The 25810-nt window shown below is 34.9% G+C and overlaps 1 protein-coding gene across 4 annotated transcripts in view; it reads left to right on the top strand.

Annotated features, from left to right (window-relative positions):
• Positions 1 to 5973: 5973 nt before the first annotated feature.
• YTHDC1 (YTH domain containing 1) overlaps positions 5974 to 25810 on the top strand; it is a 32151-nt gene continuing 12314 nt past the window's right edge. For 2 of the 4 annotated variants that reach the window (XM_016123366.2, XM_016123365.2), the window contains exons 1-9: positions 5974 to 6355; positions 15580 to 15681; positions 16062 to 16390; positions 16501 to 16936; positions 21421 to 21510; positions 21981 to 22034; positions 22632 to 22726; positions 24216 to 24324; positions 24412 to 24529. In XM_016123366.2, coding sequence (XP_015978852.2) covers positions 6328 to 6355; positions 15580 to 15681; positions 16062 to 16390; positions 16501 to 16936; positions 21421 to 21510; positions 21981 to 22034; positions 22632 to 22726; positions 24216 to 24324; positions 24412 to 24529 — 1361 coding nt within the window. In that variant the 5' untranslated portion in view covers positions 5974 to 6327. The remainder of the gene's footprint in view (positions 6356 to 15579; positions 15682 to 16061; positions 16391 to 16500; positions 16937 to 21420; positions 21511 to 21980; positions 22035 to 22631; positions 22727 to 24215; positions 24325 to 24411; positions 24530 to 25810) is intronic. The other 2 variants (XM_016123368.2, XM_016123367.2) reach the window with 1 other exon arrangement.

Raw genomic sequence — 25810 nt, 5'->3', positions numbered from 1 at the left:
GCGGCAAGCTAGGCTTTATGTATCTGGAGGTCCAGATAAGCATCTTAATAAAAGATAACATAGTCCTATCTTGTGTTCTCCTCTCACCCACACATACTAGGTCAGGAAATTCTCTTAAGTCTAAATCAAGATCTTTAGAATAAGCAGAAAGAATACCCCACGTGAAGAAGGCCAAGAGACAAAGACTATGAGAGGGTTAATTTTTTTATTGGTTTGACCAACTATTTTAAATACAATTGTATTATACAATAATGAGTTTTACTTTGAAATTAGGCTAATATTTTTCATGTACAACTTTAAAAATAATTTCAAAGACATTGAAGACAGTAATGTAATCCTCATATACTCCCTAATATTATTACTTTGCCATACATTTCAGGTCTTTTTTGTCTCTAAATAAAAACAGCATATCTGATGAAAATTGAAGTCCTCTTTGTATTCTAAGTTCTATTACTTCCTCTCTTACCAGAAGTAAACACAATTTTAAAGACAATTTCTTGTTTATAATGTAATTTGTATTTTTTTGTACATAATTTCTGTATCCCTAAAGTAATATATTTTGTGTGTTTTTAATATTTAAATAACAGCATCATACCATACATAGCAGTCTGAAAATCTGAAAGCTCTTTTTTTCACTTAACATCATGTATTCTAAACCATGTTGATACAGGTAGCTTTAGTTCATTTTTAATGCTGTAGTACATATCGCTTGTGAATATAACACAAATTATCTATGCAATTAATGTTGTCTTTCATGCCTGAGGACAAATTTGTCACACTTGATTGATTTATTTATTTGTTTTATTTTACTAAGTACAACACTATCTTGTTTACTATAGCTTTATAATAAGTCTTGAAATCAGATAGTGCTAGTACTCCCAAATTGTTCTTGTTTTCCAAAATTGTTTCGGCTATCCAAGGTCCTTTTCATTTCCCCACGAACTTAAATTTATTTCGTCAATTTCTATAATAAAACCTATTGTGATTTTAATTGGAATTGCTTTGAATCTGTAGATCAGTTTAGGGAGAATTGACATTAATATTGAGTCCTCAAAGCATGGTGAGTGTCTATTTAGATCTTCTTTGATTATTCTCAACATTGTTTTATAGTTTTCAGTATTCTTAAGTATTTTGTTTTTAATGCTATATTGTAAATATTTTTAAATGTTGTTCCTATATTTAGACGCACAATTGGTCTACAGCCATGCTAGCCTGAACAAACCCAATCCAATCTGGTCTTGGAAGCAGGGTTGGGCCTAGTTAGTACTTGGATGGGAGACCACCTGTGAAAACCAGTTGCTGTAGGTGTAAAAAGTAAAAAAATAAGGGATTGTTAGCTGACAAGGTCCTTGCAATCTGTGAGGTCAACCAAGGGTTGCCTTGCCTAAAAACAAAATGAAGTACAATTGATTTTTACATATGACATTGTATATTAATTATCTATTGCTGTGTAACAAACCACCCCCAATATTTAGCGACTCAAAAACAACTTTAAATATTTATTACCTCTCACAGTTTCTATGGGGCAGGAATTTCAGAACCACTTAGCGAGGCAGTTCTGGCTCGTGAGATCACCTTGAACTTGTGTAGATTGGACATTTGTTTCGTAGGTGTAAATTTGTGAAAAGCCCAAATTGTTTCTTAAACTTAACATGCAAGACTTTTGAATTTTGTTTTCCCTGTGGATCTTGCTGGTTTTAGTCTTTGAGTAGGTCATGATTAGACTTTATTCTTATTCTTTTCTGGTGCGTCAGCTGGACATTAGGGGCATTATAAGGTATTGATTAGGTCTCCCCCTAGAAGGGCTAGATTTCCAAAGTTCTCTACCACTGCTCTTTTCCTAGCTTTGTTTGCTCTGATATCAACCTAATAGTAGCTGAAATATGCCAATCCTTTCTTTCATAGTTCTTCTCTGCACACGGATGCCTCCAGACACTTTTTATTGACACCTTAATTGTTTATCTCAATTTATAATTCACCACCATCAGTTTAAAAAGAAAATTCCCCTTCAGAAGCTGTGTTGTATTTTTAAAATATTGTGATGATCCCTGAGGTCTGAAAATAATTTTTGGCTGTACTTTTTTCATTTCCCTATCTTTACTCAGGAAATTATCCGCATCCATAAATAAGCCAAAAATTTATTTAGAGTCATTTAGTACTACACTTTCTGGTTAATTTTACCAACAATAATTAGTAGAACAATCTATCTTTCCTGAACTACAGAAATAATAAAAATAATAGGAACTCCAGCTTATTGAACACTTAGCTACCTTTTGCTAATTCTTTTAAACATTATAGTAACACTTTGAATTTAATTTCTAAAATTTCATTTATTAAAGACACTAAAGATTAGAGGTTAATTTCTCTAAGGCCTCATGTTAGTGAGTGGTAGAGCCAGAATTTATACTGGCTAGCTCATTGTTACTGCAAATCTGTGCTCTTTATCATACTCAATCATTTACTTGAATAAAGCAGTGTTCAACAAATCTAGAGTTCAATCCCTTATAACTCCAACTTTCCCTTTTTATTAACATAAGGAAAGCACATTTTTAAATAGCTGTACTCTTTTTTTACATAACATTATTTTAATAACAAAGATTAAATATAGGATTTTATTTACATTAAAGCTTATTTTTAATTACTTCTTAGTACTGGTAGGATAAATATGGAATAAGAAAAATATTTTGATATCTCTTCAATTTTCTTGGCTAGTTTCTCTTGCTCTACTTTTTTTAAAAAAATTTATTTTTATTATGTTGGCATTGGTTAATGAAATCCAGTAAGTTTCAGGTGTATCATTCAACTAAAATCATTTTAAAAAGTCTTAAATATTAAAAAAAAAAAAGTAGAGAGGATAGTATGTCTATTTATATGTGTATCACCCAGTTTCAACTCATGGGCAAGACTTATTTTATGTATAACTCTCACTCATATCCCACTGTCCTCTAATAGTATTTATTAAAATCCCAGATTCTGTATCATTTCATTGGCAAATATTTTAGTATTATGAAATTATAAACATTCTTTTTTTAAATATAACTAATTACAACTAAGAAAATTCACAGCAATTCTGTGAAAATCATCATTTACTCATTGTTCAAAGCTTGCTGATATAGATATGTGTATAAATATGTCTGTGTATGTATGTATTCAAATTGGTATTCAAATAAGAGACATAGTATTAATTTCTTAGGGTTTCTATAGCAAAGTACTGAAAACTGGGTGGCTTAAAATAATAGAAATTTATTATCTCACAGTTCTATCCAATGCAGTTTTACATTTACAGGAGCTCAAAATATTTCATATTTGGCCAATAGGAGCCACTTTAGTTAGCAACTGTGAGTCGTTTTAATAGGACCCTAGCATTCTCTGATCACTGCTTTCTGGTATAACAAGATGTTCTAGAACCATATTGTACATTTACATTCCCCACAATGACATTCTTTAAGACTCTGGACTAAGTTTTACTTCTCACTCTAAATAACCTTCCCAGGGCAACAGAATCCAACTACCTATTTTTCCCCCCTGAATTCACACACTTGGTATATATATTTCAATCAGTAATGTTGTCTAGGGGTAAGGCAATTAAGAGGGGTAGTGAAGGTCAAATCTCAATGGAAAGGGCATGCCCTGATTAAGGGCATTACACTGCAATAAAATCACATAAATACTGCTAGTTCAAGGAAAATCTTAGGTCAGCAAGCACTAGTTTGCAAACTGCTATATGACCTGACACTGGTCTGATTAATATTGAATGTTGTGAAAATATATTTCAGAGACTCTAGCTTTTATTGTCTTCTTCTGAGGAGTGCTGGTCACTTTAAAATTGTGTAGGCTTGGTTTTACATTTTACAGGTGTGGATCCGTGAAAAGTACAAGATGTTTTCCATTCCCACTTTCCAGTGGGCTCGATCTTGAAATCCTGTCTTTCTGTAGATCTTGCACTGCTTTTGTTTTAGGCTGGATCCCTCAAACATTATCTCAGGTACTTGCCCTCTCACTCATTTTCTGGGCTCCAGATCATTGGTACTCTCCTTAGACCTTTCACCACACCAACACCTCTTTCCTTCAGAGCTTTGTATATGCTAGTCTCTGTTAGAATGACTCTTACCTCCACCTTTTAATTGGTATCAGTCTCAACCTCATCTCATCATAGAGACTTCACTAGTTTTTAGACATAAGAAGCACTCCCACCCCCACAATAGCCTCCTATTCGTTCATAGAATTTGTCATGATTTTAATTTGTTTACTTATGACTTATCTCCCTAAGTAGAAGGTAAACTCAAACTGTTTGAAGAGCAAAACCAGATTACACACACACACACACACACACACCTTTTTTAACCCCAGAGCCTTTAACAATATTTAGGACCGAATAGAAATTTAATAAATACTGATTGAATTATAAATGAGTAGAACACTATATAATACTTTACTGATGAGTCTATTCTTGTCTAACCATTGAATATCAGTCTGAATTGAACTATGGGCAAATTTGTCACCACCACACAGGATCTTTCTTATATGAAAATCACCTTGTCCACCACCCATGCCCTTTCTCCCCTTCACTTAAGTTAATAGCCCTTTAGTTCTCAGCTAGACTTTATTTCCCTTCTCCAGAAAGCTTTCCTTGACTCTATTCTGTAGCAGTTCCCCAGTCTGAGTGACATGTCCCTAAGGTTTCTAATAACATCCTGAGCTTACTCTACATGAAGTAGTGAGTACTGTTAAGTGTGTGGGGGCTGGAGCCAAATTGCTTGGATTTGAGCCATGTTACTTACTACTACTTCTGACCTTGCACACTTAATTTCATATTTGCATTCTCTTTATGTAAAATAAAGCTAGTAATATTATTTGGGTTTTTGGAAGGTGAAATCAGATTGTGTAGGTCAAGTGTTCAGAACAGTATCTGGCACACAGTAAATAACACCCCATTTCTAGCTAGTATTCTTACACAATAATTCCTGTTGATTTATCTCTTCCTTAATACTATACTAAAATTTTCTTAAAAGGTAGACGCATTGTCCTGTTCATCCTTGATGCCTAAGCATCTGAACATAGCTGAGTTCTGTATTTACTAAATTGTCCTTTTTCCTGCAAACCCTCTAGTTGGCTCTAGACAAGTCTCTATTTCTGCTTTTCCACTGCTTAAAATCTTTCCACTGCCTTCATTTTGGTCTATTTGTTACAAAGACACACTAGACTGTCTTTCTCCAAACACCCCATTTGTTTGTTTTTATGTAACAATATTACCTTTTTTCCTTCAAATCATCTTTTCTTTGTAAACTCAGTTATGGAGTAGTGAAACAAACTTACATTTCCATTCTTTGGACAATGAATTCAAAGTTTCTTTGAAGCTTTTATGTATTATATGGTTAAGTAATATTTAGTCCCTTCTGTAGTTCCCATTTCTCAACAGTCCGTTTAATAAATGAGAGCCTCAATAAATGTTTAAATTGAATTTATTTTTACACGAAATACGCAGCTATATTAAAATACAATTCCTTTCCTCAATTAGAAACAAAACTAGTAGGCTTTTGTGACAGGTGAGTTCTTTGTATCCTGCCTGAGCTGCCTCTGAGTAACCTTGGGACACCAGCTAAGAAAGCACTCCTGGTACCCATAGTCAAGAAAGTGGTGGCAGCAAAAGGACCAGCCCAGACTTGTCCTAAATAAGTCTCCAATACTCAGAACTTAATCAAGACTCCCGCGGAGCGACAGGAAGAATCTTTGCCCTGAGGCTAGATGGTCCGCCAACAGACGGTTCAGAGAAATCACCTAAACGCAATTAGTACCGCTGACTGCGCATATTTAACGCGGACAACCCCCTAACTGGAGAGTTATTCCAGGGACGTCCGCGCAGCAGGGGCGGGTCGACGTGCTGACGTTACGTCACGTTTCCCTTGCCCGTTTCGCTTCTCCGCCTCTCTCCGCACTGTGACGTTACCAGGGAGGAAAGAAGCGTAAACAGCGCAGGGCATTTCGGGAACGGGATTGTTTCACGCAGGAAGCAGGCTCCATTTTAGCGCCGCCCGTCGTTGCCATCTGTTTCCCTGTCCTCCCTATACCCCCTCCCGTCCCCAAGTCCCAACGGGAAGGCCTCCGGAGGCTGGAGTGCGAGGAGGGAAGGGAAAAAGGGAAGAAGCGGGGAGAATAGGGCGAGTCGAGAAAGGTGAGTGGTAGAAGCCAAGGTGCGAATCGCGCAGCCCGGCGGACGGACGGACGGACGTGCCCTTGCTGGTGCTGCCGCGGCTGGGGCTCCTGCTCGAGTTGCGTCGAAGCGGCGGCAGCGGCGGCGGCAGCAGCCTCGGAAACAGGAGAGGAGCAATGGCGGCCGACAGCCGAGAGGAGAAAGGTTAGTGCGGAGAAAGGTGACGGGCGGAGGCGGGGCTCGGGAGTGGGTCGGTGAAACCGCGGTTCTTCGTTGCGGGGTGGGGGTTGGGGAGGTTAGCCAGCGCCGCGCGGAGCTGGTCCCTCCCGCCGAGACTCATGGAAGAGACCAGGCCTGCCCTTTCGTTCTCGGTCTCCGAATGACCTAACACTTCATCACGCCTACGTTTTTTGTTTTTTGTTTTTTGTTTTTTTTGAACCTAATTCTCTTCACTTTCCGTTTAGCTGTTCTGGGCGCGGCTGAAAGAAGGCCTTCTGAGTTGCAGGCTCTTAGGTTTATTTCTTGATAGGATTATGCGGATGCAATGCGTATTTCCAGACCAGCCTTTTCTGTTAGGCGATATTTTGAATCTTAATGTCTGATCAAAGCTGATAGTCTAGTAAGTGAGCATAGTTTAAAAATTGTATAGATGGTTTATTATTCGCGAGAAATATCTTAAAGTAATTCCTGGCTGTTCCTGTTAAATAGGCAGACTGGCAAGAATTGCCATTTGGGTTCCTCGAATTCTTATTGCGGAAAACATGATGTTTGAAAAGGTAATTATATGATTTAGGCCTGAGAAAAAATCTGGCTACTATTTTAATAGAAACACATTTTGCGTAGCTTCCAGAGGGTACAAACGAGCAGATAAGTATACTATATAGAGAGTTGGAGAAATAAAAATTAAAGGGAAGTATAGGAAGACCTGACGGTGTCACAATGTAATGTCTTTTGAAATACCGACCTTCCAGGCCCTAGAGATGTTAATGTAGATCCTAGGTCCGTGCAGGTGTGGGGAGTGGTATATAGATTAGATGTTGTCTTAAATTCTTTTATGATCCTAAGATTAGCATGATAATTTGGGAAAAGTTATAGTTGATAAAAATATGACAGAGCAGCTGCCCTGTATTTCACAGATCTACTCTTCTGTGTTTCTAATTTGGAGTGGGAATTTGTTAGATGGGCTCTAGAGTCGTCGCATTAGGCCTGTGCCTTTTAAATTTTTCTTTTTTCGAGAAAGAACCGTATTCACGTTTCAGTAAACTGCTCAAGGGTAGGGACAAGCTTGGGAAGGAGAGTGGGTGGAATATCTTTAACGTATTGCTCCTATTTTAAAGCAGCTCAATGATTAAGTTATAGTAGTTTAATTTTCCTTCCTTAAATGAATCCTAAAAAAATCGTCATCTCCACTTTTTTGAGAAATCCAGAAGGAATGTGAAAATAGCATTGTATGGTGTTAGTGAATAAAGAAAACTGCTTTTAATTAGTAGTAAAATCAGTTATTAAACTAGATTATTTTGATCAATAATTCAGTCAACATCTGATTGTGTCAGAGTGTAATTTGTGAGCTGCATGTATGGGAATGCGTGGTGGTTGTAGTGGGTGAAATGAAACAAATATAAATTGAGTAAAATTCAGTACTCTGAAGAATTCATTGTCTGTTCAAATGAACGTAGTTTTAAGCCAGTGGTAAACACAGTAATGTACGTTGAGGGAAAAAAGTGGGTGAGGATTTAAATATTTTGTTTTGGAAATGGATTTACTGATGAAAATGCAGTCCAAATACATAAACTTTATAATTTGGCAAGTAATAATGTCTACTTTTAGCAGTAGTTACAGTAAATTGTTTAGCTTTTGAAGGCCTCGCTTTTGTGTAATTTTTTAAAACTTAATTTCCATGATAGAACTTTATTTTAAAACTTCTGCTATAAGTCTTTATCTTTATAGTTAACATCAAAGATTATCTCTAGTTGACTTGGAAAGCTATCAAATGCAAACTTACTGGATTACTGTTTAATTTTGGAATGGGAAGAGTTCTGGAATGACCCAAGTTGCAAATACGGAAACTGAGGCCCAGGGTGTCTCACTTACTTACTTGATCATTGTTATGTATGTTACGTAGCTAGAATAATTAGCCAGAAGTAGAATCAATACTTGACTCTTCTCATATTTGAGCAAGCAAAAGTGGGAAGCTGACTACTTACTGTCATCAGTTATCTTCTGTGAAACATTAGGAAATTATGGTGATAAGTCCTGTAAGAATCTTAGACATGTCACAAAACTTAGGTCCCTTTTAAATGATTTCATAAATGGTGTAAGATTTTGATAAGATAAGTTTAAATGGCAGAAATTTGCTATTAATCACAGAACAGTTAAAACAGTTTTGGTCAAGAGTCCTTCGATTATTGGGCTTTGTACATTATTTGTGTGATAAACAGTTTGTTTTATAAAGTTTCCGTAGTACCCATACCTAGGAGCTGAAGTGCGTGTGTGTGTGTGTGTGTGTGTGTGTGTGTGTGTGTGTGTGTGTGTATAAAAAACTAGTCAGATTGCCAGCTTTCTCTGATTCCTGTGGTGATTTTTCTTCCAAAGTGTAGATTTGGAAGATGTTGGAATATTAGTGCTGTTAACTAATATTAAATGACATTTTTCTAAATGAGGAAATACACATTTATATTATAAACACCGTGTATGAATTTAACTTCCTAAGCTCTTATAAAGTCTCCAAGGAATAGTTGTAAAAGTTGAATGTGTTCAAGATGTGGATAATGAATAACCATTTTCATAATTAATGTGTGTTTTATATTACCAAACTGGAAGCTCCATGAGGGCCAGGAGTATATGTCTTGTTCACTAGGTTCCTGGTGTGTAGTAATTTTGTCTCAGTGTCTTGCATAAATGATAAGCAAGGTTGTAAATCATTAGCCCATGGTTGGAATTCATTAATAACTGACGAGTTATGTGACATTTGCTATCATTGTTCAGTGATTTTGCAGTTTAAATTATATATGTACGCACACACACACAAGCAAGTACATGTAAATATGTTCTCACAGTTACGTATACACATATGTATATACAAACTGTGACCCTCACTGTAGTTAAGTCCTTAGGATAAGGTTGACTTTCTTGGTCCACCCTAGGGCTCTATAAAGTATAGATTATTTGATATTCCAACTTATTTATTTTACCCATAATAGAAATAGAATCAAAAGTTAAAAATTAAAAATGCTCTCCTTAGATTTCAGTTGTATGCTTTTTGGAATGCACGAGATTTGCATAGGATGGGAAATCCTAGTCTTTACACTTCATTTTGAGTAACAAAAAAGTAACTGAGACTGGTCCAATGTAAAATGTAAGGGGCTCAGGGATCCAGGAAGTCTTGTTCCATTGCCAAACTCAAACTATATTAAACAAATTAAAAAGTATAATGTATTCTGGTGCCCTGTGTTGGAAAACAAAATGCATAGTGTATAAACAGCCCAGTTTTCATTATATACTAACTCTGGAACTTAGTCTGATGCTTGACCCTGAAATAAATAGTACTTTGTATCTTCTGACCCAGAAGCTTCTGGGGTTACAAAAAATCGTATCTCAGATAAAGGTTAATTTTCTACACTGAATTCCGGGAGGTAAGGTTTATGGCCTTCCTGGGCCAGGACCTTCCAGATTAAGATTTAATTCTCGTTTAGTGGAAAGAGCACTACATTTAGATTCAGAGTTGTGAGATTTTCGTCAAGTCACTTTATTCTTTGGGCTTCATTTTACAATTCTTGTGACATAACCTTCTAAAGGTTAACCTACTTTGAAAGCCAGTTAGGTTTTTAAGTTCTCATATTTATCTAAAACAGAAATCACCCCAAACAAGCAAGAAAACAGAAGCCTTGTTACTATTTCTCACATCTTGTGAATTTTTGAAAAAAAAAAAAATTGATTCTTTTCATTTCCTCGTTTTGCCTCTTAAATCCTTGAATCTGTACCTTTATTGCAAAATTCAGTTTGCTAATAAGATTGAGATAAACAGATCGTACTAGTTTGCACAAGTGATCATAATGGAGTCCATATATATCATATATTTTGAATGCAAAACTTTCACAGATAACTGCACTTAGAGGACTCAAGCTAGCAGCAGCCTTCTTTGTTTTGTTTTTAATTGAGGCCACATTTAGAAGTCAGACGATTCCAAATAAAAATCTGAATTTGGGGATCCTTTTGAAAATTTGGAAGATTTGACTCCATGGTGCGTGTGTTCTCTCCAGGCAGTTAATCCACTGGAGTTGAGTAGGATTGTCCGCGTTAAGCATTCCTACTTTTTCACAAAGTATATATACTAAAACTGGAGTTTTGTGTCTCTGTGCCTTAGTGTTTATTGAACTGAAACTTCAGTTTATTTGCAATTATTTAACATCAGTGTAATTCAGGAGTTGCAGGCTTATATATATATATACTAGAGTCAGATAAAATACTTTTTTAATGTAATAGGTGATGCTGAGTGTTAGGTTAAAAAAAAAATAAAAGAGCAGGCATGATCCACATTAAGGCAATATTAGTAAAAACACTGATTTATTTACCAGGCATAAACCCAGATTTCGACATGCAAAACCTTAGCATGTATTTCCTTCTCTTTGTCTTAACAGAAGACTCTTAGGGACTGCTCCAGCTGATAATTTTCAGGTGAGAATCTGGGTCTCTAATGATCAAATAGTCCTTTAAAAAATTAATGTTTGGATTTTTACATTAAACCTTTAGTTTTCGAAAACAAAGCATTTAAGAGCTAGGTTCATCTTACAGGTTATTAGTGTATAACTTTAGGATGGATTTGAATTTTAGCTATAAATAGAAATACTAATGAGGCATTTTATCTTTTGCTTGACCTAATTCATTGTACTGACATGTGAAAAAATTCATTTCATTTTATTGTGGCACTTTAAACTCAGTTTTTAAATTTTTAAAAATGATTTTTTAAAAGACTGTATAGCTCTTTATGTGGACTTACCAGAAAAATGTAATGTGAAGTGTTTTACCATAGAAATACTGTATTATTTTTATGTGACTTAAATGACAAGAGAATTCAGGATGGTACTTCTGAAAAAACTCAGTGAGATCCGGAACGAATCATATCAACAATTTCAGGAATTGAAAAAACAACTAGATGAGCAGAATGAGTACTTTAACAAGGAGATTGAAACCCTCAAAAAAAAAACCAAATAGACCTTTGGGAGGTAAAGAACACACTGCAAGAGAACTCTTCTTAACCTGCCGTTCGCTAACCTTTGTTCATTGAACCGTGAATATTCTTAGGTTGGGTTGCTGCTGCCAAAATACTATGAAATAATTGAATATGTACGTGTTTCTATACAGAATAATAATGTTAAATTTCAGGAGAGTGACTTGAAACATTTATTAAGGTAATTTAAAGAAAGTTACCTTAGAGAACTTGTGGATGTTACTTTATCTCACAGTTATTTCCAGAAAGGATATGCCAGTGATAATGGGTCTCTTAACAGCAGTAGCTTCTGAAAATGTGAAAATAATCTTACATTTATGACTAATTCATTCTAATATGAAAAAGCAAATTAAAATATATACAAAGTGTACTTTTTCTAGGCAATGAAAGTAGAGGTCAGAAGTAGTAGTTTAAGTTAGCTTTATAACCCAATACTATGAACTTTCATCTTTTAAAACCCGGATTTGGGGTTTTAAAAATACACCACATATTTATAATTAAAACCCTTAAGTTTAAACAAAACTAAATAGATGGTAGTTTTGAAATCATTTACCAAGTATTCAGTACTTCTCCCAGCAGTAGATAGAGTCTCTGTTCTCCACTTTGAACCTTGGGTAGACGTTTGTGATTGCCTCTGAATAAAATGTTGTGGCGATGTTGCTCAGCTTCCCCTGGCCCTTTTCCCTGTTGAGAGCTGTACATCTTTAGAGCCCCAAACCACCATGTAAGAGGTCCGCCTCCTCTGAAGCTGTCATGATGAAGAGTGACCGCAGAAAGAAACGCCCTAGAAGGCACAGCTGTTTTGAGTCTTCCCAGCCTAGCTGCCAAGCAGACAGGTGAATGAGCAAGCCTTCAGATGATTCTGGCCCTAGCCACCATCCAGAAATGCGGTCATTTGAGAGAACCTAGTTGAACTCCAGAATCAAGGCAATAATAAATGATTGTATTCTTTTAAAACACCAAGTTTTGGGGCGGTATGTTACATACAACAAGAGGTAATCAGAACATGTATATATTTGTCTTACTGAAAAAAGATTTTGCTTTGTGTTTTGGACCAGATTTTGTATATTATATCCCCTGATCATTAACAAACAGTTGTGGCAGGCAAGGTTTATTAGAATAGAGATAGGCGAAGGCTTATAGGTTGAAAACTCATCAGGGGATTCAAATAATTGCCCCTCTGCTCCCTTTCCCAAACACTGATATTTTATTCAAAATGTCTCTTATCAGAGGTGAAGAAACTGGAGCTCAGACTGGGATTTTCCCAAAGATACTTAGCTTTTAAGTGATAAGCTAGATTTTCTTCAAATCCAAATCTCTTTTTCTGTGTACCTTATTTCAGTAAATAAATGATTTCGGTGATGGAAAAAAGTAACCTAAAATGTCATTTATATTAAGGGTTGGTAAAGTTTTTATAAAGGGTCATATAGTGAATAATATCTTAGGCTTTATGTTGGCCATCTAAGGTTTTTGTCTTTTTTTTTTTTTTTAAAGCATAACCTTAAAAATGCAGAAACCTTTTATTTCTTGTGAGTCAAAAGAGGCTGTGGGTTGACTTTGTCCTGAAGGTCTTAGTTTGTCAATATTGTGATAAAACCATAGTTAGATTATTGATCTAACTATGTACTTGATACTAATGTATCATGTATTATAATACAGATAAAACCGTGTAGACCATTTGAGGGTGTTATGGTTGGTTTTAAATTAAAGATGTAGTAATATTGGCAATACAGAGCCTTCTAGTGCACTTACTTGAAACTAATCTCGCATGTACTGCCTATTCATAATTTGCATTTTCGTTGTTTCCTCGTACTTTGTGTAAAGGTGCTTTTACTGTTCCTCTTCTAATTTAACCCCAGATTTAGAAAGCCAGAACTCTAGACTCACATCCATCTGTTTCTAGACGAGTAAATTTGGTCCACTTCAACTTCTGGGATTCTGTTTCTTTATCTGTAAAGTAATGGATTTTAAAACATACCCTATACATGTCATATGATACGTACGTATGTATGAAACTGATAGTGTTTAAAAAAGTAAGCATTGGTTAATTTTTGTTGTCTTAAAAATGCATAGATGCTTTCTGCAACTGCAACTAACTCTGAATTTGAATGATAATTATTTGTTGAAAGGTTTTTAAAACAATAATGCTCTTTAAAAAATATAGGGAAACCATGATTTAGGCATGTCTGAAATTTAAATGGATTTAAATTAAACTGCACAGTTTTTTTCATTCTGTTCAGAATTTAGCACATGTGAGATATGCAATTTCATGTGAATGTTCAAGCTTTTGGGTAGATATTTCTAGTTAAGAACTAATTTCATGAAAAGACGTGTAAAGCGCAGTATTTACTTCCTGTGTTGATGTGATAGTTTACAATTTTTCTTTTTGTTTCTGCAAATGTATTGTCAAGATCTGTTGAGACCCATTTTTGTACTGACTAGAGAGCTTTTACCTAAGAAGAATTAGGTATCTGCAAAACTTTTACTTTTTTCTATTGAATTACATGTTTTCATTTTTTATTTGTAATACACAGTCTAAAATTGTTTGCTACCATTCAGATCTTGAGAGAATTTCCTCCTTAGTTGAAACCTAATCCAGAAGATGAGAGAAACCTTTCTGGTTGGCATACCTTGATTTCAAGTAGCAATTAAAAGACTAAACAAAAATAAAAAATCATATAGTATATATTCATTTTAGAAAAACGGTAAAGTACAGATAAACATTGTTACCATCTAAGGAAATCAGTTGCTATGCCATTCAGGACCTGTAATTTTTCAGATGTTTTTAAATAGCAACTGTGTCTGACTCCAAATACAAGGAAAGTGTTACCTTTTCTGTATCCTAGGTTACCTAAATGCCTACATTAACGGTTTTATATATCTTCGGTCATTGATTTCTGTCACCACCTCTCGCAGAGATTTGAATCCCGTCAAACCTGTTAATGAGCCTTGTTATACTTTGAATGGTCTTTGCTTTTTGTCTCATCAGTTTCATGACTTTATACTTCTCTTTGCCACACCTTAAATTTGGAAAGACATTTTTGATACTGTAATACTTAGTTTTGAAAATGTTTACCATTAGCTTTAGTATATTAATAAAAAATCAGTTCAAAGCACTAAACATTTACCTGTATGTTTAAGATTTATTTTGTCCTGTTGGACAGGGTGAAGGTGAGCATGGGATGACAAAAGAGTTCTAAGTTGCCATGATCAGTTATAGTCAATAGTCTCCTTGTCCGAACAAGTTACAATTTTATACTCCATACTAGCAGTCTCAAAAATTTTGATTGTGTAGCACATCAATAATTTTTTTCTTTTAAATTTATCTTAACATTACTTCAGACAAACAATAGCTGTAAGAATAGTACAAAAAATTTACTTTTCAACTGCGTTCCACAGATGTTAACATTTTACCACATTCGTCTTTCTCATTCATATTCGCTCTCTCCCTCTCGTGTGCTCTCAGTATAGATATGTGGATACATGCATGGAGACACACTTTTTTCCTGAACCACTTGTCATTTGAAGGCATGATTCTTCTTCTACTTACCTATAGTACATGCTATCAAAGTCAGGAAATTAACATTGATACTATTATATACAGACCGATTAGAATTCACTAGTTTTCCCAGTTATGTTTCAGATCAAGTGCTGTCTGTATTCAGTTATTCATGTCACTGTAGCCTCCTTTAATCTGGTGTACTCCTTAGTGTTCAGATTTCATGACATTTACATTTTTGGATACCCTTTAGCTTGGGTTTGTTTGCTGTTTCCTCAGGTGTAGATTCAGATTTTGCATTTTTCATAGGAATATCACAGAATAGTTCTATTCTGACGTTGATTTGAACTTCTGTTGATGATGTTAACTTTGACTACTTGGTTACACTGGAGTCTGCCACTTTTTCTCTTGATGGTCAGTATCTCATGGAGAGTACACAATCCTTGATAAATAGAAGTTCTCACATTTTGTTTCTGTACCCCAGTATATCCTTTTATATCTTATTGGGGGTACTCCTGGCTTTATAGAGCAGAGCCCTTTACATTGTGTGGTTTTATAGGAATTATCGTTATGTCTTGATTCTGAAATAAAAGCTGCTTGAGGGTTGTTATGTGCTTATACTTGTGCAGCCTCAACATAATAAGTACTCACAAATAAATGCTTAATTGCAATGATTTTTCCCTATTTTTAATTTTCTTTCAGATGGAGAACTTAATGTATTAGATGATATTTTGACAGAAGTACCGGAGCAGGACGATGAACTGTATAATCCAGAGAGCGAACAAGATAAAAATGAGAAAAAGGGTATGTAAGATTTCTAGTATTTTTGTTAAAATAACAGTGTAGAGACTTTAATTTCTTAAGAAAGTGACTTTGCCTTTGTGTTTGTTTCTTGAGGCAGTTGATACCAAAAACAGGATCATAAACTTTGGTACCTAATTCCATATGAATAAGAGTAATCCGTTACTTTTCAAATGTGTGAAACAACTCAGATAGATGAATTTATTCCGAGGTCTGAAACCTATGTTTTCTTTATGATTAACTTTGGAGTAAAAATATTTTAGAAGCTATTTTAAATAAACAAGGCTTTTCCCCTCTGATATGTAGTGTCTGTTTGTTTTTGATGAAATACGTGGAATACCCAAATACCTTTTTCATATCTGTTTTTAAATTGCGTTTTTCAGGATCAAAAAGGAAAAGTGACCGAATGGAATCTACTGACACCAAGCGACAAAAGCCTTCTGTTCATTCCAGACAGTTGGTTTCTAAGCCATTGAGTTCATCAGTTAGCAATAACAAAAGAATAGTTAGTACAAAAGGAAAGTCAGTCACAGAGTATAAAAACGAGGAGTATCAAAGATCTGAAAGAAACAAGCGTCTGGAAGCTGATCGGAAGATTCGTTTGTCAAGCAGTTCCTCCAGAGAACCTTATAAGAGTCACCCTGATAAAACTTGTCTCCGGAAAAGGGATCCTGAAAGGAGGGCCAAATCCCCTACACCAGAAGGTTCTGAGGTAGTAAATATTATTGCAGATATAAAACAGAAAGCAGTTCTTTTTTGAGGCTTTAGAACCATTTATTCACTGTATATTTACTGCTGATTCCTTTTTTCTTTAAACATCAGAGAATTGGGCTTGACATGGATAGACATGCAAGCAGATCCAGCCAGTCTTCTAAGGAAGAAGTGAATTCTGAAGAATACGGCTCTGACCATGAGACTGGCAGCAGTGGTTCTTCTGATGAGCAAGGCAACAATACTGAGAATGAGGAGGAAGGAGTAGAAGATGTGGAGGAAGATGAAGAGGTAGAAGACGATGCAGAGGAAGATGAAGAGGTAGATGAAGATGGAGAAGAGGAGGAGGAGGAGGAGGAGGAGGAGGAGGAGGAGGAAGAGGAAGAAGAGGAGGAAGAAGATGAAGAAGAATATGAACAAGATGAGAGAGATCAGAAGGAAGAAGGCAATGATTATGACACTCGAAGTGAGGCTAGCGACTCTGATTCCGAATCCGTTTCCTTCACAGATGGGTCTGTTAGATCTGGTTCAGGCACAGACGGATCAGGTACTACTTTTTATATATGAAAGTTTGTCTTTAAAAAAAAAAATAGATCCGATTGGTTTTATTCTGAAACATGTTTAAATTATAAAAGTTTTGAGATGGGGCGGATATGATAAGATGGTCTTGTGATTTTTTTTAATAGTTATATGCTTTTGAGTGTTTGAAGTACATTTGAGTAAGATTCGCATACCTGTGTGAAGGCATTTAACACCTACAAATTGATTGTATTTAAATGAACACAAGTCCAGTTGTTTATAAGGAAATGTCTTTCAGGTTTTAATGTTATAAATTCTTCGATTTTCATGTTAACAGCTTATTTAAACACTGATGTAGTTGAAGTGTATTTATGTGGAATCTGCCCACTAGATACTACAATATTTACATGTTAAATGCGTCTAGATTGCCATCACGTGGCAGTAGAAATCAAAACAGCTATTTCTTTTTGGGGGGATAGCACAAACTGCTTTCAATTCTCTGTGTATTGACTGACTGGGGCAGGGTCTCCAAAGGGCTGGGTTTAGAGGTACAAGATGGAAAATAAGAGCATATGAAAATCTTGTGGAGAGATTAGGTAAGAGCCATCTTGGGGCATTCCTTCATTACTCTGTGTCCTACCACTTTATCCCTAGCTGATCCGTGAGATGTAAATGTAGGAATCATAGGTAATTGTAGTTCCCAGGGTTGAAGGGTCCCTTTAGGGAGGCAAATTCAGGGAGTACGACAAAGAGAAGTCAGAGTAGGTAAAGATCTTTGAGCACTGTATGATGATTCTCTCATGGCTATCTTATGTAAAGATGGAGCCAGATCTGCTATGTAAGCAAAATGTACTAAATATTGGAATGCAAGAAAAATCCTATTCTTTTGATGTGTAAGATAGTTACATACTCATTATTATAGAATTTTTATCATTTTAGCAGTACATTGTTAGTAAATCATATTCTTGACGCAGCACAGATAGTAGAGTAAATGGCCAGGTCTTTTTTAGTGATTGGCAGCTGAAGTGTTTTCAACCTTTTGTTCATTAGACCTGTAAGTTTGAGAGAGAGTTTAGACAGGTTTTTGAAGGGGGTTGAAAGTTAAAGAGTTAAACTGTTTAGGCAAGTAATTGGTTTTAATATAAAAACTTCTGGAATCTTTAATTCTACCCTTCTATCATACTTTTTGAAAACTGGATTATGTCAGTTATAATTTATAATGATAGAGAACAAGAAGTGTATTGGTAATATGAATGAATGTTCATTGTATATAACACCCATGGGGTTAGGAACATTTCATGATAGGAATCTTCATTTCGGAATCCATGCTAGAAACTGTTTCTCAGACTTGAATATTTGTCTCGTTTAAGTCAAACAAGGAAGACTTATTTAAATGGGTAGGGCCTAAAATAATTTTCAGTTTTAATAAGCTTCTAAATGATGTGGATACCGTATTAAGCTATTTAATAATACTTTTATATTTTTGTAGATAAGATTTCTAATTGAATGCTAGCCAAAGGTTTTGTTAAACCTTGGTATCAAAACTCGTTAGAAGAGATAAATTGTTTTAAAAGATACCTGGGACTCTCTGTTTTCCTCATTAAAGGAAAATTTGAGGATTTCCCTTAGAAGATCCCTTATGTGGAACACATTTTAGAAACTGTTTAGTATGCAGGAAATTATTTTTATCGTAGTAGTTTCTCTTTATAATAACGTACAAAAAAATGAGGTGGATTTGCGGCTGTGGTTAGGAGATGTCAGTTTTTAAAGACAAGGGATGACGGTTTAGTTTTTGTACCATGAATTTTTTTTTGTTTTGATTTCAGTTTATTTCACATTACTTTTTCTCAGGATTTTCAGTAACTTCCTTACAAAAGTCACACACCTTGCCGCCAGTTGTTAAAGGTGGTTGTTAGATGACTTCCATTGTTCTTTTGACCTGAGAATATTAGCTGGAAAAGGAGATCAAAAACTTCAGAGCGGTGGAATTATTTATACCAAAAAAAAAAAAAAAAAAAAAAAAAGACAGAAATCATGAAAAATCCATGGAGCTGTCTCATTGTAAATATCAGATTTAACATTACATAGAAACGGTTGGGCATGAGCTTCCTTCTGCTCCAATTATTTTTTTCTGTATTAGTGAAAAATCCTTTTAATACTTTGAAACATAAAGTTTTTAAAATTATTATTAAATTTATTGGGAGTAATGCCTACTGTGCACATGTTAATTGATTCCCGAACTTCCAGGCATAAACATAGTACTATCATGATGGCATTATGAGACTGAAATTATGGGCAATACTGTCTGCGCATGTGTTTGTAGCTGGTATAGCCTGCGGGTTTTATGGCCTTAGTGCTCTAGGATTTGGGGTAATTTTTAACCCTGAAAGCAGGGCAATGTTTCTGGGAGGTGCTTTAGGAAGGCCTCCTGTCCCTGATGCCTGATTACCTAACAGTAAGGTTGGTTAGTAACAAAAATTTCAGGTGTGCAACTTTATAACACAGCATCTGTGTACTCACCATCCAAAGTCTAGTTTTCTTTTATCACCATATATTTGGCTCCATAAAGTATTCGTTTTAAATAGCGAAAAAAAGATGTATTATCCTTAGTGATCAATTCTTAAGGCTTGAACTTGTAAGTATTCAAAGGAAAAATTAAAAGAAACATGTTAGAACTTTTGGAAGAAATAATGGAAAACAATTTTAAAAAGGGTTTGTTTTTTTTTTTAATCTCTTTCAGGTAAGTGTCATATTCTTTGAGTCAATGAATCTGGTTCCTACTTATGTGTCAAGGAATGTGTAGTCAGTGATTGAATGAAAAAGACATGCCTGAGAGATTTGGAATTTGATAAAACTTCCTGTTTTTCTGTTTGGGTGAGCCACTCAGTCATACTAAAAGGCTTCAGTCTATTCACTTGAGGTCTTAATAGTTTGTCCTGAGGGAAAAGGATGTTAAAACTTGAAAGTTATGTATCATTATTCAAAGCAAGCAACCCTGGAAATAAATGCTTTTCTCTATAGCTGTTTATTTGAAATGCCATTATGCCCCATGGTTGCTGGCTTTAAATGAGCTTGACATTGTAATTGTGCCATTATATACTTCTTTTCTCCTCCCATTCATCCCTAAATTAGGATAATTAGCATCTTTTACAAGCTGACTGTCCATTTGGAGAAGCAGTTCTTAGTAAATTACAAAGGGAAAGATGCTTAAACTAAAAGAAAAGGAATTTATGATATCCTTGAGGTTCTCTGTCTTTTAAGAACAGTAGTAAAATATCTTTTCTATTTGCTCAATAAGAACAGAGCTCAGAGTTTGTACTTTCAAGTTACAGGACTTGCGTTTGAAACTAGGTTCTGACATCCAGAAACTGGGGCCTTGGCCAAGTCCTCTTTGCCACCACCCCTCTAAATAGAAATTTCCTTTTCTGTAAATCAGAATCAATCATGGCATATGTATCTCATGAGCTTATTATGAGGATTAAAAATAATTTATTTAAAGCATTTCAGATGGTTAATTCTATAGAGTCATAAGGGATTATATGCCAAGATCATTGATTACATTTCAGCTTTCTGTTTCTTTTTAATGAAAATATGGATATGAGTTTTCTCCCTTAATATATCTTCTTCCTCTTAGCTGAAAAGCAAAGGAGCTTAGAATGGTATAGTTAAAATACCAACAAAAAGGCAGGAGAGCCTGATTCCATTTTAGGTTCTCATTTACATGCTAATAAGTTCCAAATTAACCTTGAAATGGTCTTTGTGTTACAGGTAATCGCAAATCTTTTCTGTCTACTGAAGATTCCCATCCGTTTTATAGAAATAAATGGGCTACTGTTAAGATTTGTGAATAAAGTTTAAATTGAATTTGAAAGTAAGGACTGTAATCCAGGGAGGAGATGCTCAAGAAGAGTGAAACTGAAGACAGAAAAGCAAGAATTGGCCACGAGGAGGGAATCATTCAATTTACGTGTGTGTGGGTGTGTGTGTGTGTGTGTGTGTGTGTGTGTGTGTGTGTGTGTGTGTGTGTGTGTGTGTGTGTGTTTCCCCCATATTTGAAAAGCTTTAGGCCTGGAATTCTTTAGACATCTAAGATAGAATGAGTTGGAATTGTAATGAAGAATGGTAGTGTACTTTTAAAAAAGGATTTAGATGCATGTAGAAGGGAATACAGTGAATTTTATTGAAAGGTCGTGTTTGCTTGGCAGATTTTATTTCCCCTCTTGGAAAACTTTATTCAAGATCACTTTTATATATAGGATAGATAGTTGTCAATTATAGCCATGTGGTTTTATTTGATTGAAATCGGTGGGAGAAGTAACAAAGTGTCCTAAGTTTTTGAAGTGTTTTTGAAATGGAATGCCATATTCCGAGGAAATCAAGGGATTGGGAGAGAGAAAGTAGCCATGACTAATATTTAGAGAGTGTGCAAAAAAAGATACATATAGTGATATATTCTTGTTACTTATACCTATACTGTAATGTTTTTAAAAATCTTGTTTGAATTCTTTTTAGATGAGAAAAAGAAGGAAAGGAAGAGAGCTAGAGGCATCTCTCCAATTGTTTTTGATAGAAGTGGAAGCTCTGCATCAGAGTCATATGCAGGTATTCTCATTTGACTTTTATTTGTGATCATATCTGACTGACTGTAATGTGATCTGTAGAAAGTGTGGAGGCTGTAGTTTAGTGTGAACTTGTTAATGTCTATTAATATTGATTTTTGGCATGTTCAGTGTAATAATTGTAGAGGAAATTAAGCTTTTTCTTATTATTTTAATCCTGTTCTGTTACTGCTTAAGTGGAATTTCACTTTTCTTTTTCTTGGAAGATGATGATTCAGTGACTAGTTTTCTGAGTGGGAAACTGTTCAAATATACATATTAAAAACAAAAAAAGTCCAAAAACCCCAAAAGCAAAACACTCGTACACATTGAGAAGTATTTTTTTGTGTGTGTGTGGGTGCGCCAGGAAGAATAATTTGTCTTGAATGAAAACTTTATGTGACAAGACTGTAGAAATTTTGTCTTATCTCTATTAAAACTCAATCTGAACAAATGTACTTTGGCTAAATACAGGTTCAGAAAAGAAGCATGAGAAATTATCATCTTCCGTTCGTGCTGTCCGAAAAGGTATCATTTAAATTTGAAATTGTTTTCATTGCATGCGGCATAAAGTCATTATTTTGCCTTATTGGTTCTCCATTAATAGTTGGTTTTAATGTAGTAATGTTCTGATATATTACATTAAAGAAAAAATAATGTGCACGGTAGAGCTCCATGTTTACTTCTTGCTGCCTGTCTTTTAGAACAGACATCTCAGGATATGTTACAGTGTTTGGACTCAGTGGGTGGTGTGTGTGTGTGTGTGTGTGTGTGTGTGTGTGTGTGTGTACATATATATATTTTATTAGCATAATGGTGAATTATTCATCTTCAGAAGAATAATCTGATGAAAGAAATCTATAAAATTTATAGCCATTTTCATACTTAAGTATAGATCTGATATATCGGAACATCACTGGATTAGATTTACCGTCTTGCATAATGCTGGTTCCTTTCTTAGCTTTGCTTTATTATGTGTTGTGGCTTAGCTTTCCAGGTTGAATGGATGGTTATGAATTTTAAGAGTTTAGCTGGATTGTGGAGGGCTAATTTCAGTTAGTACAAGTTACACTCCTTTGAATGAGAATGGCTTCTCATTCATCAATTTGGATTTCTTTTTTTCAGATCAAACGAGTAAACTCAAATATGTCCTACAGGATGCAAGATTTTTTCTCATAAAGAGTAACAACCATGAGAATGTGTCCCTCGCCAAAGCTAAGGTATTATCTATCTCAACAGTTCTATTAAAACTATCCTAATCTTGACAGTTTTAAATGGGAAGGTTGACATGAGTATCCTCAATTTCATTAAGATTCTGTGATTTTTCATGAAAGCTTTAAAGATCTAGAGCCCTGTTACCACTTAGGGTCTGCTTTGTGGTTTGTTAGGCAACCTAATAATAATTTGAGTTTTTAAATCTTTTAAAAACAATTGTAGAAGTCAGATTTTTGATATTGAAGAATATACATATATGAATTTGTAGTGTAAAAAAAAAGGTGTTTCTTTCGATCTTTGTGTTTCTTTTGCAATTGCGAATTTATTGTACTAACACTTTTTAAAAGTTTCTTTAACCAGTTTTTGCTTTATATTGATACTTGTTTTCCACCTTGAGATCTTGAAATTATTCCTATGTGGAGAGTTTCTTTTATTGGGCATAAGATCACTGGGATTTAGAAGAAAAGAATTAGCTTAAAGGTGCATCCCAGGCTTTATAAAAACAATAGGCCCAATTGCTGTAGGATATTGTAAGATACTAATTTTCTTAGGTTTTGGTACAAAAATACATCTGTTCATTATACCAGCTATTATATTTTTCTGTTCTTTAAGATGAGCAATTCCAGTTTCTACTGATTTTCAGAAAGTTAAAAATTAAACACTTTTCTAACCATATTTCTGTCAATTTGAGTATCTTCTGTTTGTAACTTAAGTTGAGGATTACCTATTAAGCTTGACACAGATGGAAGGACTCAAACACCAAATAGTTATCTAGTGAAAGTTTCTCTTCAGCTGGTATGGAGATAGGCATAAGTACTTAAGTGCTTAGTGTGAATGAGATCTAGTTTGTATGAGCAGATTAAACTGAATTAGAGCTTCTGCCTTACTTTACTATTCTCATAATCTTCGGTGAATAAAAAACTGCTTAAAATCCTTCAGAACTTAATGTGTATGTTCTGGCTCTGTGTGAAGAATACAGGCCTCTTCAGACAAACTGTTGGTACATAAAAATTTGAACTTAAGCAGAAAAAGTGAGAAGTGCTAGAAACTTGGCAGAAATTCTTCACTTGTATATTTGCTAATAAAATAATTTTAAAATATTTTGTTAGGCACAGTTTTTCAAGAAGAAAAATGTACGTGTTATGATTCACCTTTAAGTAACATGTTTTTACCACAGTAATTGTTTATGATGTTAAAGTAATTGTAGCTGATTGTTTTTATTATGTAGCATTCTAGCGCATAAGGTTTGAGCCCCCGTGTATATCCTCTAGTTGTTTTGATGATTTTGTTAAGGTCGATAGTGTCCCCATATTTTTCCTGAGATTTTAGTAAATTATGTTATTTTGATAGCTGATAATATAAGACTTCTCTTCATTGTAGCTTACTTGAATATAAAGTACGACAGTATCTGTAGCATTGGTCTTTTGTAAATAAAATTGGAAACATGAAAGTTTGCACTAATTTCCATCTCTGACCTTTATATCGTTTGCCTAGGGTGTATGGTCCACACTACCAGTAAATGAGAAGAAATTAAATTTTGCCTTCAGATCTGCAAGGAGTGTCATCTTAATATTTTCTGTCAGAGAGAGTGGAAAATTTCAAGGTATGAATAAAAATAATTTGGATATAGAAAAATATTGGTTATACTGTATTAGCATCTGTATATCATGTTGTGATTTTATTCCCTTAGGATTTGCAAGGCTTTCTTCAGAGTCACATCATGGAGGCTCCCCTATACATTGGGTACTTCCAGCAGGAATGAGTGCTAAAATGCTGGGAGGTGTCTTTAAAATCGACTGGATTTGCAGGTAAATTATAAGTGTAGATAATTAAAGTTCCTTTTGTTTTGAATTGATGGGCTACCAGTTGGGAATAACGTGAAAGTTCCACAGCAGTTTAGTTTTAATTTATTATTCTCTGTCTTTCGGGGTCTCATTCCTAAGTTGATTTGGATCCATAAAATTGAACAGTGTTAAAGTAAAAGTAACATCAGTATGCTTAGCTTGTCTTGTTCGCTACCTTTATACAGGATGCAAGAGGCAAAAGTTTATTCAGGAATTTTGTGTATTTTTTTCTCTGTATTAGTAATAGAGCAATAAATTTGTCATGGATTGTTTGGAATGCTGTCTGCATATACCTGTAATTTTAGTGATTTAACATGTCAGTTATTAGTGACTTAGTTATTAGTGGAATGGGAAATTATTCACTCTTTGACTTTGCTAAGATTTTGGAGGTGGGTAACTTAGTTGTGAACAAGTAGCGTTTTTTAAGGAAGTTAGCAAACCCTGGTTAGTTGGCAGTATGATCTTTTGAAACTGGAGTAATTAAGATTTAAATATGTTTATTTAGAAAATTAGACTTATTTTGAACACTTGAGTTATCACCCTTATTATGTTCTTACTGAATGATTGTAGATTGTACATGATTGAAAAATGATTAAAGAAGTCAATTTAGGTTATACAAACCAAATTTTTAACACTACATAAAATAGTCTCTTGTGGAGAACAGTAAAATGAAGCAGAAGGCAGAAATCTTTCATGGGATTAAGAATAAGGAAGAGACAGATAGGAAACACCTGGTTGGCTGTGTCTACACTGACAACCCCGTTCGGGTCCAGCAGAGCATTTACAGGAACACACAAGTTATGAATTTCAGTTTGCTGATGTGGCACTGGGCAGGAGCCACTCCATCTTGAGTCTAGAATGTTATTCGAACAGCATTAAAGGATAATTATTTAAGTGAACTTCATATGGCATGTACAAATCTATTACCTATAAAATTAATTTTAAATGTTCCCAGAAAGGGATCCTTCTAATATTTTGTAAATTACAAGTTGTCTTGGGTGTTGGGTTTTGATGGGGATGGTGGGATTGGGTAAGAATAAGAATATGCTATTCATATTCAGGAAGGCAGACTAGCACAAGGAAGGACATGGAAACAAATTATGGAGAGGGTATGTGGGTGAGAGAGGGAACCACCTTTTTTATAGGGGCAGGTAATAATAAAGAGAAGACCAGAAGGCAAAGATAAATAGTAGCGTAGGCCAACCTAAGGGGTTAAAGCTTTAACATGAGACACTGAGGAACTAG

This window comes from Rousettus aegyptiacus, unplaced genomic scaffold (assembly GCF_014176215.1).
Source record: "Rousettus aegyptiacus isolate mRouAeg1 unplaced genomic scaffold, mRouAeg1.p scaffold_m13_p_10, whole genome shotgun sequence".
NCBI lineage: Eukaryota > Metazoa > Chordata > Mammalia > Chiroptera > Pteropodidae > Rousettus > Rousettus aegyptiacus.
This window is presented reverse-complemented; position numbering and strand designations above follow the sequence as displayed.